This window comes from Oreochromis aureus, linkage group 23 (assembly GCF_013358895.1).
Source record: "Oreochromis aureus strain Israel breed Guangdong linkage group 23, ZZ_aureus, whole genome shotgun sequence".
In the NCBI taxonomy this organism is placed as follows: domain Eukaryota; kingdom Metazoa; phylum Chordata; class Actinopteri; order Cichliformes; family Cichlidae; genus Oreochromis; species Oreochromis aureus.
The window spans coordinates 33,743,200-33,758,173 of record NC_052963.1 but is presented as its reverse complement, the minus strand read 5'-3'; the positions used below and the strand labels follow the sequence as shown (position 1 = coordinate 33,758,173).

General features: G+C 40.9%; 2 protein-coding genes across 5 annotated transcripts in view; one reads left to right on the top strand and one right to left on the bottom strand.

The window, feature by feature from the left end:
* The window catches only part of gabra5 (gamma-aminobutyric acid type A receptor subunit alpha5), a 26,193-nt gene extending 13,857 nt beyond the window's left edge, over nt 1–12,336 (bottom strand). The window contains exons 1-7 of one of the 3 annotated variants that reach the window (XM_031730570.2): nt 7,281–7,419; nt 7,035–7,150; nt 6,075–6,159; nt 5,765–5,883; nt 4,949–5,016; nt 4,021–4,241; nt 476–558 (exon numbers count right to left, since the gene is read on the bottom strand). In XM_031730570.2, the coding sequence (XP_031586430.1) occupies nt 476–558; nt 4,021–4,241; nt 4,949–5,016; nt 5,765–5,883; nt 6,075–6,157 (574 nt within the window). In that variant the 5' untranslated portion in view covers nt 6,158–6,159; nt 7,035–7,150; nt 7,281–7,419. Of the gene's footprint in view, nt 1–475; nt 559–4,020; nt 4,242–4,948; nt 5,017–5,764; nt 5,884–6,074; nt 6,160–7,034; nt 7,210–7,280; nt 7,420–12,253 lie in introns of those variants that run through there. The other 2 variants (XM_039607525.1, XM_039607526.1) reach the window with 2 other exon arrangements.
* Nucleotides 12,303–14,974, top strand: part of gabrb3 (gamma-aminobutyric acid type A receptor subunit beta3) — a 27,187-nt gene continuing 24,515 nt past the window's right edge. For both annotated transcript variants that reach the window (XM_039607523.1, XM_039607524.1), the window contains exons 1-3: nt 12,303–12,431; nt 12,503–12,594; nt 12,676–12,743. In XM_039607523.1, the coding sequence (XP_039463457.1) occupies nt 12,352–12,431; nt 12,503–12,594; nt 12,676–12,743 (240 nt within the window). In that variant the 5' untranslated portion in view covers nt 12,303–12,351. The remainder of the gene's footprint in view (nt 12,432–12,502; nt 12,595–12,675; nt 12,744–14,974) is intronic.

Below are 14,974 nucleotides of genomic sequence, written 5' to 3'. Positions count from 1 at the left end.
GATTTGGCGTGTGTGTGTATGTCTCTAGCTTCATCCAGTGTGTGTGCATGTAGGGTAGCTGTTTCAGAAATTTCCCATTAAATGTAGCCGAGCCAGTGAAGGATGCAGAGGAGCAGCCCTGACATGTTGATTAATGGCTTCATCAGGAGGAGTGTGTCAGTGTCTACATGGCTCTCCTGCACTGCCGCAACAATAGCTTTACACCTGAGGGACACGGCCTGTCAAACGCACTAACGTTCATCGGTCCCTATGCCCTCTGCATGGAGAAAGACACTGAAACCGATGCCATGTCAAAACTACATGCTGCTTTTCTTTCTGGTGTACTCATTTTTTGAAAGGTTTGCTAACTATTTTAACACTTGTGCATGACTCTAGTTCCGGATGCTGACATAAAACATTTACATCACACCTTTTCCTGCATTATTAAACACTCATTATGTGCAGTGGGCATTTGCTTGAAGGTGCATTTACTCACAGCTTCCAAATTTAAGGGGACAAGCATGAGCATCCATTGGAAAGTCCTCCAGCTGCATGGGACACTCAGCAGAGATGGTAAGCCTGAAAGAAAAAGGCACAAAATGAACTCACTGTGCAAACTGAGACATCATTATCATGATCACCTCGTTCACAATTAAACACAACCCCTTATTATAAATTGTGTTTAATGTTGTAAACAGCCATTTATAAACAGAAATCTCCCTTTGTCTTCATTAGTGTCTCAAATAATTAACAGTAGAGCGAAAAGCAATTTTCCCAGTGTAGAGCAAAAAGCATCTGAACCAGCAGAGGGACCCGTGATGAGCTTTGGTCTGTGGAGAAAGGATGCCACCTGTCTGTGGGAATACAATAATGCACAAATGAAGCTTCAGTGGAAATAAAAACGGGGAAACAAATGAGCTCATGTTGGATCTAAAGTGTGAACACAGCTCAGCCACACAGGCGGCCAATGGGCCACCAGGTCTTATATAACACTGCCATCTGCTGGTCACATGGAGAACAATGAGAGCTGTTATTCAAATGAATGCACCATGGTAACAGGACGTGCTATATTTCACTGGGATGACATATTTTCTATTTCAGTATACAAATCCTGTGATCATTCATATAACATATGAATATAATGTTTGTTTGTTTTGCTTGTTTGTTTGTTTGCAGCCACAGTGCAGGAGCTTCCCTTGTGTTGGTGTAGTTTCTTTCAGTTAATCACGTGCCTCATTGTACAGACCAGCAGTCATTCACCTCCCAGTTGTCTTGTTAATTAACTTACTCGGATCCTTCAGGCAGCTTTTACTTTGGATTTCTTGTGTACATTCACTTTGTTTCTACTTTTGTATTTGGGGGCATTGTTTCACGTTTCTTGTTTGTAGTCTAGTTGTGACCATTTAGGAAAGTTTACTAAACTTTGCCCCACGGCTGCTCCTGATCTGCTTGCCTTCATTTGTATGACCCAAACGTTGGATTTGCTCTCTCTGCCTCTGGTGTATTTTTGTCTTACTTGGTGATCATTACAATTCCAGGTGTGGTTCTGCCTCTCACGTTGATTTAAATAATGGATCTGAGTAGGTTTTCCACCAAGAATACCTCACAAACAGGGCCGTCAACCTCTGTTAAGTTTATGTATCACATTCAGTCCACTTGATCTGTGCAACCATTTCAAATATCAAATTTTTCCCTTTCTTGAGTAAAAATGTGTGAGCACACTCTGAAAATACTCACATTTAATGAACCCCTCTTTTATGAAACAGATGATCAGTCTGCTGCGAGTACATGTACAATTTATCGCTCATAGTTGATCTTCTGAGGTGTCAAACCTCCACAAATCTAAGGAATTATATATCTAAAAAACAACATGACTTTATGACTCAAACAACACACTGAAATCTACAGATGTGAATGTCCATATATTTTATATCAGTGCTGATATTATTTAAAACGTGCTTATTAATCAAATTAAAATAACATATTTTTATATTGTTATATAATATTACTTTTATTTCAGTTTTATACTTTGACAGTTGTGCATTAAACATTGTAACATAATGCAAAGTCTTGTTTCAAACGTGCAACGACACCTCGGTCTTGTTGTGCTGAGCAAACTGACGGCAGACAAAACTAAAGAAGATATTTCTGCAATATTTTGAAGTTACTGCAGTTACTTTTAGAGTACAATATTAAATTAAAGTTCATTTTATTTTTTCCTCAAAGTTAGTTTTTAGTTTTGCCACCAGTTTTTTTTCGCAGCAAACATTAGTTTTGAGTTTTAGTTGACTGTCATAATCCTGCACAGAAGAAGGATTTCTTCATTTTGAACCACATCTGCTGTCTCGGCTGTTTTGTGTGAATAAAATCCACACGGCACAGTGCACGAGCCTCGATGTGTGAGAGAGAATCAAAGATGAATACAGATAAGCTTGGGATTCACTGAATATATCACAGAGCAAATTATACTTTATAAAAATGTGTCACTGCTCGCTGTCCTATTCAGTGTCTGAATAGGACCCCCTAGTGGTGATTGGGTTACATCGTTACAGCCGATTATCTGACTGGAGGAGTTGAATTCAGGTTTTGGAAAATATATAAAATATATGTACATTAAAATTAAAATTAGTTTTTTAAACATATTTGTCTGATGGTTGAATCAACTTTACATTTTCAAAAAAATTGAATTTTTTTGGCAATTATTGCATATTTCAGGGTTCAGGGGGTTAAAATGTGCCATCATAAATGAGTAAAAATAAAAGCTGATATCCGCCCCACTCATGTGTTAGCTGTGCTTTGCAGGGCTCTTGTCTGAGCAGCACTAATATCCACAGAGGGACTTCAGAGCAAATGGTCAGCTCTGACTGGCTTTAGTTAGTCAAATACATACAGAAGTTAATAAATCATACTGACCAATAAAAAGAGTGCAGGTAAATTACCAGATGATTAAAAGGATGACTGATGCTATTCACTATGTTATTTCACTGAGGTCCATGTTATTGGATTATTAGGAAATTATTGCAGTGTGTTTTGGGGCATATTGTGCATATTGTGGCATTGCACTGTCTGGAAGGAACCTTCATGTTTCTCTAAGGGATCTTTTCATGCTATAGCAGCTGGGGCACTGCACACTGCAGAACGACGAACGCAGGAGAGGAGAGTAAGACATGGCTAAAATGTTTCACTAATAACCTCGTTCCCAGAACACAAATGCATTAATGGGCCGCCGTGAACTCGTTTCTAATGGCTCGTAGCGTTGGAAAATGTGCTGTAGATTTGTAGCAATTTCAAAGTAAGACGATCGATAATGATTTTTGACACGCAGCCATGTCCATTTCCTCAAACTTCCTTTGTTAATATTTGATTTGCAGGATTTATTGACCTGATAAGATGATGACGCAGCACTGAAATGAAAGTGGATGTAAATGAGATGGTTCTATCTAGAATACATTTCTTTCCACAGCACAAAGTCTAATGTATTATGCATCCATAAGCCATTCTCTGAGCTAATAATGAGTGGATTAGCATTTATGCAGAAAAAAAAAGTCTCTTTCCAGTTGTTAAGGCGGCACAAACTGAGAACAAGACACATTCTTGAACTGTATGCATCCTTTGAAGGAGCCAGAACATGTGATATCTGGGCTGCGAACAGCTCGTGCTGTTTTCAAAGTAAAGCTTTCTGTGACGTGGTGACAGAGTTAGTTAATAGTAGAGGAGAGAACAGAGCGCTGGGTCAAAGCAAACATTTCCAGTTCCCCTGACCTCCAGTTTACAGTGTGAGGACAACATGATGACGCATCAATGCACCACTGAGACACAGAGTATAAATGTGTAGGCTGTATTAGAGCAGCGGGGGTCTTAAAAACCATTACCAAAGGAATATTGCAGACAGATGGAGGTTTCAGTCATCTCTCCAGGTTTAATTGGATTATACAATATCTTTAAACATGGCTAGCCAGCTCTTATGAGTCAAGGTTTGTAATGTAAGACTGGCTGAAAAAGAAACGCTTTCAGTTCAAGCTGGATAAAACGTTTGCTTACCTCATGGTGTAGAGAAGAGTCCCATCATCCTTCAGCCGCAGCAGCTTGTTAGGTGTAGTCATATTATGTGCAATGGACTTTTTCCCGTTGAGGAAGAAGGTGTCAGGGGTCCAGATGTTGCTGGCTAGAAGATTATTCAGGGCAAGCATTTCCATCGGGCCTTTGAAGCAAAGTCGCTCATCCTTCCAGCTTTGGCGGAAGAATACATCGATGGTGTATTCCTGCAGGAAAACAGCTCAGACCCATGAATATGAGAGAAGTCACGTGCTCAGTCATGAAATTGTCTGTTTCTCCTACAATAGTTCACAGTTCTTACAGGAATTGGTACATTTTGTTCATATAATTTGTGAGTTTTTCACTCCTTTTTGCATAAAAATGACTAAAAACTGTGATTAGAAGATTATGGAATATTTGTTTCAGATAAAGGAAACTGTATTTGGCATGAGAAACACAAACAAAGCCAATAAAAAGTCATCCTTTGTAAAATATAAGAGAGTTATATGTGATCGCACTCGGGCATTGTAGGAGCTCGCTCATTTGAGGGTTAAGAAGGAGCAGCAGAGTGATGAGTGAAATCTAACATCATGCAGCTTAGGTTCAGGTGTGATCCCTTCACCAAGCTGAATGCGTGATCATTGCCTTTTATTGGTGTGTTCAACAACATTATGCAAAAACCAAGCCATATTTCCTGAGTCGTGGTTAAGAGGTGAAACATGGCAAAATTAAAATCCGTTCAATTTTGGCACAGTTTGGATCACTTTCTTCAAACCTGTGGAACGGGGCGCTAAAAGAAGGCATGTTTTCAGAGTAGACTTGTAATTTCTGTAATTAAAGTTCTGATTAGGCCAGGTTTTTAACTTAAAATATGTATGCATTTAGTGTATTTCAGTGTGATTATTACAGAGAGGACCGTATTATAGGTTCTTACCATTTCGGTGTCAGAGACCGGACCAAAGCTGGTGACAAAGATGTTGGTTTTGATCTCTGTCACCTTCTCTGTAAGAAAACACAGTGATTCTCCAGAGCAGACATCAGCATCCACAACATCATCTGGTCTAAATCTGAGGGACTAGGTTCTTGCCTCTTTGGGCAGAGATTGAAGTTAACAGGCTAAATCTCGAATTTCATTTTATCTGAAAAACTAATCCAGTGTGACATTTGGGTTTGTAAAATTTAGGTTCTTCCACAAAAAAAATAAAAAATAAAAATAAAATAAAAAATGCATATCGTGGATTATTTGATGAGGTGACTGCAGTCCATCCTTAAAAAAGTCACTTCAATCTCTGCTTTATTTAACACTGTTTAAGCCATGCTCAGATTTTGATGCCTGCATATTGTTCAGTAATTAATGCATGACACCTTTGAAGCTGGGCCAATGAGCATTCTCTATATTTTAATCTTTATATGTTTATACATGAGATCTCTAATCATACCAGATTTTTTTTTCAGTTTGATAAATATAATTTATGGGAACTTAACTTTACAGTCGCTGCCGAACAAAGGACCCGCCTTCCAACCAGAGATAAAGTGGTTCTCTCAAGGTCACAGCAGCACGCTGCATACTTCAGCGGATGTTCACAGTGCCATTAAATCATACTTAGCTGAGGTCATAACAGCTCGTCATGTGTCTCATGAATACAGACTAATTTTGTGGGCCGAGCAGAAGGCAGATGTTGCAGTGCGGAGCATTTTTTCTCTGATGGGAGAAAATTTGTGTCGAGCTTTAAACATTCGCTGGGCTTACCTCCCAATCCGGGCCGGAGTCTGTTGTCATAACCATCCAGAAGTCCGTCCAGGATGCGCGTGAAGATGGTAATATTGTCATTTAATTCTGCCTCTTTTGGAGTTATCTCCTGGGAGAAGCTGGAGGAAACACAGAAACAGAAAGCTGATCCTGGACACGGGTGGATTAGAAAAAAAGGATGTCATATAAACACCTTTAACTTTCTGTAAAATTATTTAAAAATATTGCACAATCAATTCATATTTATTAAGCAATGAGCTGTGAAAAATGTGCCATTACAGTGTGCTAACATTAAGAGTCAGTTCCTTACCTCAGACGGCAGGTGATGCTCACAAGCAAGACACAGAACCACAGACGCCTCATTGCAAAGCTGCAGCACATTCCATCGCCCATTCCTGAAAACACACACATGCTGTAGTTTAAAACTGGAATACCTTTTTTTATTATTACTGCCAAGGCTAACTCTTAGATCAAAATAATCAGAATTTAGTTCAGTTTGAGAGCTTTTGAGATGTGACCTTGTTGGCACATCATGTTGCCTTTTTTGGCAGAGGAAACTAAGTCAAATATTAGATGATCTGCACACTGTCCCCCAGAAACTCTGCACTCACTCCAAGCCTATGGGTTCAATAAATCTTTAACAGCTCCACTACAGAAAATGTGTGACAGGATCAATTCAGCATCTCGCAGCGCAGTGGCCATCAGCCTTCCTAAACACTAGGCAACATCTGTAAGACATGCAGATGTTCAGACCCTCAGCGGAGGTGTGACAAGAAAAAATGAAAAGCTGATAAAAATCCAAGATACAGTACAGCTTTCACGGCTCAGACATGCAAACAGTGAGTTCCTTCTTTGTTGGAGCCCCTCTACACCCACCCATCTCACTGCAAAAGCCTCTGTTCCAAGGACTGGCGCTGTGTGAGCTCTGCTGCGTGTATATCCAGGTGAAATGCCTCCACCTGTGCTGCATCTACAAGATTCCTTTCTGCACCGCAGCTGGACTCTTTTAACCCGTGTCTGTGTTGCTGTGACTCTAGGCACTCTTCATTGAATCATCTGAACTCGGACACAGATCTCTACAAGCTGATTAAACTCCCGTGAGGAGGACGGTGTCTGCGGGTCCTCCGTAATCAGCAGCAGCATCAGCAGCAGACCTCGGGGATACTCTTTTCTAGCCTGTTCACTAATCCGTGCTACTACATCTCATACTGTAGTGGCCTAAAATAACGCGGTGCTGCACAGGAGCCGAGACGCAGTTACCAAAGCTTACCACACAAGACGATGCGCAGTCAAACTTCTCCGCAGGTCTCTCACACACACGCAGACTGCACTGTTCACAATTTGGCATCAATTCCTAAGGCCGCCACCTCCATCCGCGCACAATAACTGTATGTTGGAAAGAGAGAGGAAGAAGATGTGGACTGATTTCACTGTCAGCGAGCTTTATTTCTCCCCAGAGCGATTAAAAGGTTGGCAGCGAAAAAATAAAGGCTTCCCAACACTTGTGCTGACTGACCATCCTTTAGTTTGGTCTCCGAGGAGCCGCGAGCACAAAGCCAGCTTAGCAAAAAATCCAATAGTGTATCCAAAGGAAAAGCTGAGTGCAAATGTAGAGTTTGGTGCGAAATGAGCAGGCGAGCGTGCAGAGAAGCGGGAGGATGTGTGGCCAGTGAGCGGAGCGGAGGAGAGATGCTGTAGAGGGATGAGAGACGGAGAGGGGAGGGAGGGGGAGGTGGCAGAGGGAGGCAAAAAAGAGGCAAGAATCAAAGTGTCCGTAGTAATAATCCACAGCATGAGAGCCATCTCAGCAATATTAGCCGTAAAAGCTTTACTTATTTAATGTGAGGTAAAAGCTACACAAACAGAAGTGGCTTATTTTCATTTCAGCGCTGTTCTATTGTTTTAACAGGCAGCTGCACTCATGGTATACTGCACTGATCTACTGCTCCCCTCCAGTGCTCTAGTGTATTTGCAAGCTACAAATTATTTTTATTTTATCAACATTCAGTGACATCTACCGTATCCACTGTATATAGACTGTATTAAAAAGAATGATGCATCTACTTCCAATGTATGTATTTAAAAGGGACAATGCAGTTCAACATAGTTCCAATATAGAGCATGAAACGCATGTGCTGCACATCACAGTTTATAGCTATTGCTCATTTCCAACCCTTGTCCCTTATTGTACATACTACATTTATACTATGTTACAACATTTAGTTACATAAAACCGTACTATATCATCAATATAATATAAAACTATCAAAAATTCGCAGTGTAAGATACACTATAAAAACAGAGAAAAGGTTTGTTTTTTTCCGAGTCTGAACAGTAAAGCTGAAGCCCCATGTTTCAAAAGGCCAGCAGAGGGCGACTCTTTTTGGTTCGGCTGTAGAAGTCTTTGTGAACAAAGAGCCTACTGCTATCAAAATCTGACCCAAGTAAAGACTTTCCAGATGAGTTTATGTTTTCAGTCACTATTTCCATATTTTATTAATTACAATAAGATTTTCACTTTGTAAATTATGGCCCCAGTTAGAGTGAAAAAGAGCAAACAACCTAACTCTCCTTTAGAGACGACACTTTTTGATAAGTTGTCTATACTTTCAAAAAAAAAAAAAAAAACTAATTTCCTCACAAAGTTAAATAGCCTCATTAAGAAGACTAGTTTATTTTGTATGCACAGAAGCTAAATTTAGTGTCAATTTCTGTGCCCCATATACTAAAAATCAGATTCGAGTTAATAAATGAAACAAGTTAAAGACACAAATGAGTGAAACAGAAAGTAGAGATACTCTAATATAAAAACTAGTAAAAATGGATTGAAATCCACGCAGTATGGCTCAGTTTCACAGTCATCACATCATGGTTACAGTCAACATGCTCACCTGAAGGCTTCCTAAAAGGACCTTACTAACCAGGGGGTGACGTCACAGGGGCTGCATCCATCTTTTATATACAGTTTATCACTGTACGGGATGATACTGTGAATTATGAACTGAACAATTGTTTTTGATTTGTCTTGTCAAACAATATTGCTTGAGAATGGCTTGCATGAATTTCCAACAGCTGCAGATACCCTGAGCGTAGAGAAATCAAAGTAATCGTGCAGAAACCTGGAAAACGATGGTGTTGGCCTCAGCCTTGTGTCATGAGTTTCAAAAGCATTACATTGACTGAAAAACATTTGAATGGTACGTTCTGGTGCTGGATACTGATTCAGAAGTCATTTCTTTAATGTTGGATTTTGTGTATTTATGCTTTAGTCGGTTGTGCCTCTCACTAGTGTTTTGTATTAATGGCTCGATTCATGTGCTTTATTGCTTTTCAGTGTGCTTACTTACATGGAGGAGGTAGTGGTTAAAAATGAGCCATTTAGTTTGGACTGATGCTTTCTCCATTTCTCTGAGATTATTGTGGTCCTGACCTAAGTGAGACATTTTAAAAACTAAGTCCCGGTTTGGTGGTTAGTGGTCCAGACTACTTGAAGAGACAACATGTCACTCTGTGCTTCTCAAGGAGGCACAGAGAACCCTCTACGTCAGGAATCTGCATTTATTTCAAAGGGTTAGGGTCAACTCACTTCCAAATGACTCGGTTATTTTAAATTTCACAACACACGTACAAGTAGAAAGAGTGGCTCGTAATACTGCAGCAACAACTGGTACTTGCGTGTTTTTAACAATGTGCAATAAAACAGGATCGGGAACAAATCTCCTGTAGGGACATCGAACGAGTCCGTAAAAGTCACCGTACTCACACGGAAAGTAATCTTTTCTTTTCTGTGTTTGCAGGAATGCTGTTGATGGAAACAAAAAGCTGTATGCCATCTATGATACAAGGTAAGAATCAATCCCTAAACACCGCTTTCTTGAGGGCTGCAACAAAAGGGAAACTTTATTAGAAAAAGTTGCAGAGTGTTCATTCTGAAAAGTGGCAGAAAACCAGAGCGGGTCTCTTGAAATAAATAGGAGAAATCTTTTGGTAGGCGTCCAACTCAAGCACAATCTCATTCCCTGCAGCAGTATTGAACTTCTTCCTCTACGGCAAACGCTGGAGCAGAGAGGAAAAAAAAAAAAAAGAGCTCAGTGAGCATTTTCATGAAATCTTCACTAGAACAACTTAAACTGATTGGCACTCGTGGGGGTGCGAACATTGTTTTCATTAACAAGTAAGGCTGAGTCAGATCTTCTAAAATTAGCATTGAACATTTATATCTCCAACCGGCTTTTACCTTGTAACCAAATCTGGAAAACCTACAAATAAGACAATTAGATCTGCACACTCCACTACTTAAACTTAGCAACAAGCACCGTGTTCAAAAGTGATCGTTTTGGAGTATCAGTAAGTGCTAATGCACAGTACAACATAAGCATTAGCATGTAGTAGCTGCAATAAAAAAAAGCAAGCTTATCAAAGCAGGTAAAGCACAAAATACAGAGGGACTGAGTATTATCAGTTTATTGTTGTAAGCAGCTGGTGGTCATTCTCCACTCAGGTGCTTTTAAATCATTGCAGAAGATGAGGCCGCACCAGTAATAATGACTTGAATTATTTCAATCCAGAACTCTTCAACCTTTTCAAACCTTTATAATCTTCACCAAGTCCAGTTTTTTTCACATTTCTATTAAAAAAACAAAATGAAACTGTGTTGATAAAAATCTGCATAAAAATGGAAATGCACCTTCTGCTAATCAGATAGTTATTAGCTACAATTTTCCAGGTTAGCAAGTGAAACTGTAGCATGTGCATCGATCTTGGTGAAGAAAACTCCATAAACAGTAGAGAGCAGATGACACGGGATCCTATGGCTACGTCCACACTAATGTGTTTTCGCATCTTTTTCTCTCTGTTTTGGCCTCCCGTCCACACTGAGGCGGCGTTTTCGCTCAAGGAAAACACAGCGTTTTTAAAACGCTCTCGAAAACGCATACATTTGAAAATGGTGCTTTCGTGTCGCGGTGTGGACAGCGAAAACTGAGACTTTTTGAAAACGATGACACATTTTAGTCATGTGATGCAGTCATGTGACCAATTAAACTAAGATAGCGGAGGGCATTATACAGCAGTGGTTTTGTTTGCTCTAAATTTTGACAGCCCTATTAAAGATTAATATCAGTCTGTACATGCTCCAGATAGCTTTTCTTCAAATTCTTTAATTCTCACTCGCTTTTGCAACTTTGTACTTTTGTGTTACTCGCAGCAACAACTCCACCTCACTGTTAGTCCATTTAAAAAACTCGCTGCTTTTCCTCAACATTTTGCTGCGATGTTTCAAAGAGCCGGAAAGTAAATAAGCGGCAGACAGAAATGAGGCAGGTCGAATCTTCTTGCGTTTCACGCATCCGCAGTACTGGAACGTAAGCGTTTTCGGCCGTTTCAATGTGAACGCACGACTCTGTGAAAACGACTGAAAATGATAGTGTGGTCGCGGAGCATTTTCAGATGAAAACGCCGTTTTCAAATCTATCTGGGCTAGTGTGGACGTAGCCTATGTTAGGGTGAAAAGTACTCGTGGTGCTGAACTGAACTGTTGCTACCCAGGCGAAGGAAGCAGCTTGGAAAGCAACACCCATGTTGAGAGTTATCGCACCTAGAATTGGACCAATAAATCAACATAAGGTGCTAGAAAGCAGTGGCTCTGTTGTGTGGTGGTTTATGCATTTGCTTGAGAAGTGAAAGGTTTCTAGTTCAAATCCAGCCAGACATCCAAGTCTCATTTTCCGTTGTGTCAGGAAAAGCATAAAACATGCATAGCTATCTGCTGTGTTGATAAGTAACTTTTAGCATCAACAAACATATGCTTTTTTTTTTTTACCTGGTTATGAATGTCTCACCATGCTGTGACCCTGCGTTCCACCAGGGCAGCGCCATAGTTATTTCTGGCATTCATTAAAAATTTGATTAAAAAGAAGAGAACAATCTGACTAACAGACTAGTCTAAAAAAGAGGGAGGAAAAAAAACCCAACAACCCTGCATTCAAAGGGGGAAAAAAATAAAACTGTGAGATTATTCAGTTAAATAAATGGGCAGGGGTCCCCCGACCTCAACACACCCTTCAGCACGCCACTGCGTCTGAGCGCAGCTGGGCCGCCCCAGTCTCCTCTGTCAATAGAACCACTCAAACAAGCTGCTACTGTTAAAACAGACAGTCACGTGCCCTGAAATCATCCCCATGACACTCGCGCGTACTGACATGAAGAGTCATTTTCCAAGCAGCTCTGCCAGGCTGAAGCATGCAGTGTTCTTTAACAATGCGGACCTGTGGATTTCTGCGGTATTTCTATACATTTCTATAGTATTGGGCACTTTGTAGTTTGTGCTAACTGGTGAAAGGCTAGAGGATGGGGATGCTGGGCAGCAGCAGCACGCTGTGTGAGGCTTTCCGGCTCCGCTGCTGTGTCACAGCCAGCGAGCAGCACATCTGGCAGTGAAGTCTGCGCCTCCTGAAGCCGCACAGGCTGACAATGTGGAGGGCGTCTCACCTGGTTTAGGGGGTGTGTGTGAGCACCGCGGCTCACTCTTCATTTAGTCATTTGTCGGTCGCTGGACAGCAGCTGTGCACCCAGACAGCACCCGAGGGATGTGGGGCAGCCAGGGAACAGGTCTGTTGGACGTCCTCTCTGTGCCGCTGGTCGTGGCCGTGATGTGCTGCGCCCAGAGGTGAGTGTGTTTGCGGGGTTAAAAGTCCTGGCATCCGCTTTCAGGAAGACTTATTTATTCTCTTTTTTCAGCGTCAACGAACCGGGGAACATGTCTTTCGTCAAAGAGACAGTGGATAAACTGCTCAAAGGATATGATATCCGTCTTCGGCCAGACTTTGGAGGTATAACTATCACCGTTTCTTTGATGTTTTATGTGATTGAATTGCTCACCCGTAGTTAACTTTATTTTGCTCTATTTTAAGGTCCACCGGTTGCTGTTGGCATGAGTATAGACGTGGCAAGTATAGACATGGTGTCAGAAGTCAACATGGTAAGTATAAGCACACAAATCCTCCTCCAGATCTGAGCCATTTGTGGCTGTGATTGACTTCCGTTTCTTAACCAATGAAAAGTAGCCCATGTCTCATTCTGAAGGTTTAAAGTTTTAACCATGGGGGGAGATTTGTTTTTTTTGCTTTTTATTGCATATAGGTTTACAAATGTATATCACTTATAAGTTTATGTGAAGGTGGTTTAATTTGTCCCATAAAAATGTCCTTCTCTGCTTGTATATATGGTTGCCTTCCTGTTAATATGAAGTTCTTTCTCCCCACCATCCCCATCATGCTTGGCGTCTCTCTCCAGTATTGCATTATCAAAGCAGCTAATTACCAGCCCTTTATAAAGCAAAAACGTGTTGCCTGTTGTTGCAACTGTATTGCATAGAATGTGCTGTTCATCTGCTGAATTAGATTATAGCTAGTTGTGCTGTGTGGTTGCACATTCAGGGTCACTGGCTGTGTGTGTGGAGCAGTGATGCCTTAGTGGTCCTGTTAGAGTAAGGTCAGTAAGTTCTGTTACTGTGTCTTCTCCTTTTAAACAATGATGCAAATATAGTGAAACTACATGGTTGCAAGTGTGCGCCTGTGTCTGTGTGCGTGTGTTGAGTACAGTTTATCACCTTTACGCCATCTATCAGGGCTCTAAACTGCTGACAGGGCTCGATGTCTGATCACATGGTACAGAGAGGAAAAAGCCCCTGACATGCTGTCCTGACAAGTCTGTGTGATGAAATGTATCCGTGGTGCATTTTAATGCATCTCCACACAGCAGCAGAGTGTGGCTCGCTGAGACATTTTTATTGTGGAAGTGAGTTAGTTTCAGTTTGTTGCGTTAAATAGAGTGGTTTCATCAAGAAAATGCAGAGCGAGGCTGTTTTACACTCACACACAGTCCATTGTTAGATTTTTACCAGGGATAAAACTGGGAATTTCTTAGTGTTGGATTTGGATTTTCATTGAAAATCAAGAGTGGTGAAGACAGACACAGTGCAGACACTTCTTATGCAATGCAATCTCTAAATGCCTGTCATAATTGTTCATTTTAAATAAATGTCCATGAAGCTGCAACTTGCCTGAGAATCATCCTGTTTCTCAGACTCCATTATAATCCAGTCATGGCTGCCTGTATGCCAGCAGGAAAAAACTGCAAACTGCAAGCAGGAGCTGCTAATGGCTCATGCAACATATTTTTAATGCTGTACTAGTGGTTAGCTTAAATTAATCTGTTTTGAAAACTCCTCAAATATAATAATCAGCTTTATGCACAGGAGAAATACTGCGCTTTGTTAAGCAGTGTCAGTGTTCTATACTGCAGATGAATAATACACCAGGCTAATAATGTATGCACCAGTTATTGTGGACATAAGCACAGCGTTTGGCTGCTTAGATGTAAGCCTTTGGTTGCACAGAAAAAGAGACAAACACATCATTTTTCAGTGTCATTAGCTCTGAAAATCTATGATCTGTTAACTGAATTTTAGCACTTAATGGGCCAAACATAATATCCGCATTAGAGACCACGCCTGCTTTTAACTTGAGAGTTTATGTCTGCCCGGACCATCCTGCATGAAAGCATTTAGCTTCTTCATATCAGACTGTCTGTGTTAGTAGCTGTAGGCATGCAGATGGGTTCAGAGTTATCTCCTCCTCAGGCTGGAGGAACTGGAAACCTCTGGAAAAGAAACAGTCCCAGTGGCACTCGTGTTAAAAATGTTCTGCTTGTGATAAAAAATGATGGGACACTGTCTCCACGAGGCATTAAAGAAACAGTCACTTCTCTGAGTTGCGAGACAGACAAAAATATCCGCAAATTCTCAAAGGAACGTGCATCATTGAACCCACAGGAACACGGTCTTAAATCAAGCACATTTCATTCATTCAATGACATTTGAAACATTTGACTGCAATTGTTGTTCTATCATCTGCATTGTGTGACTGTTTGCAACATGCCGTAGCTCTCACCATGCATGCAAAAACACTAAACAACACTATGACACAAGTAAATGTGCCACTATTGGCTGTCTGCTTAGTTAGCACTGGCATAATTCTGGTTACCTAAGATGCATTCTCCTGCTTTTTGTCGCTCCCTCGTTTTATGCTACATTGCTAGATGGCAGCCATTAAGGGTGAGACTTGTACAGGGTTCACACTTCACTTTTTGACTCTTGTGATTGGATAGAATGAATCACTGATGCCCTTGAAATATAGACACAGCACTGCA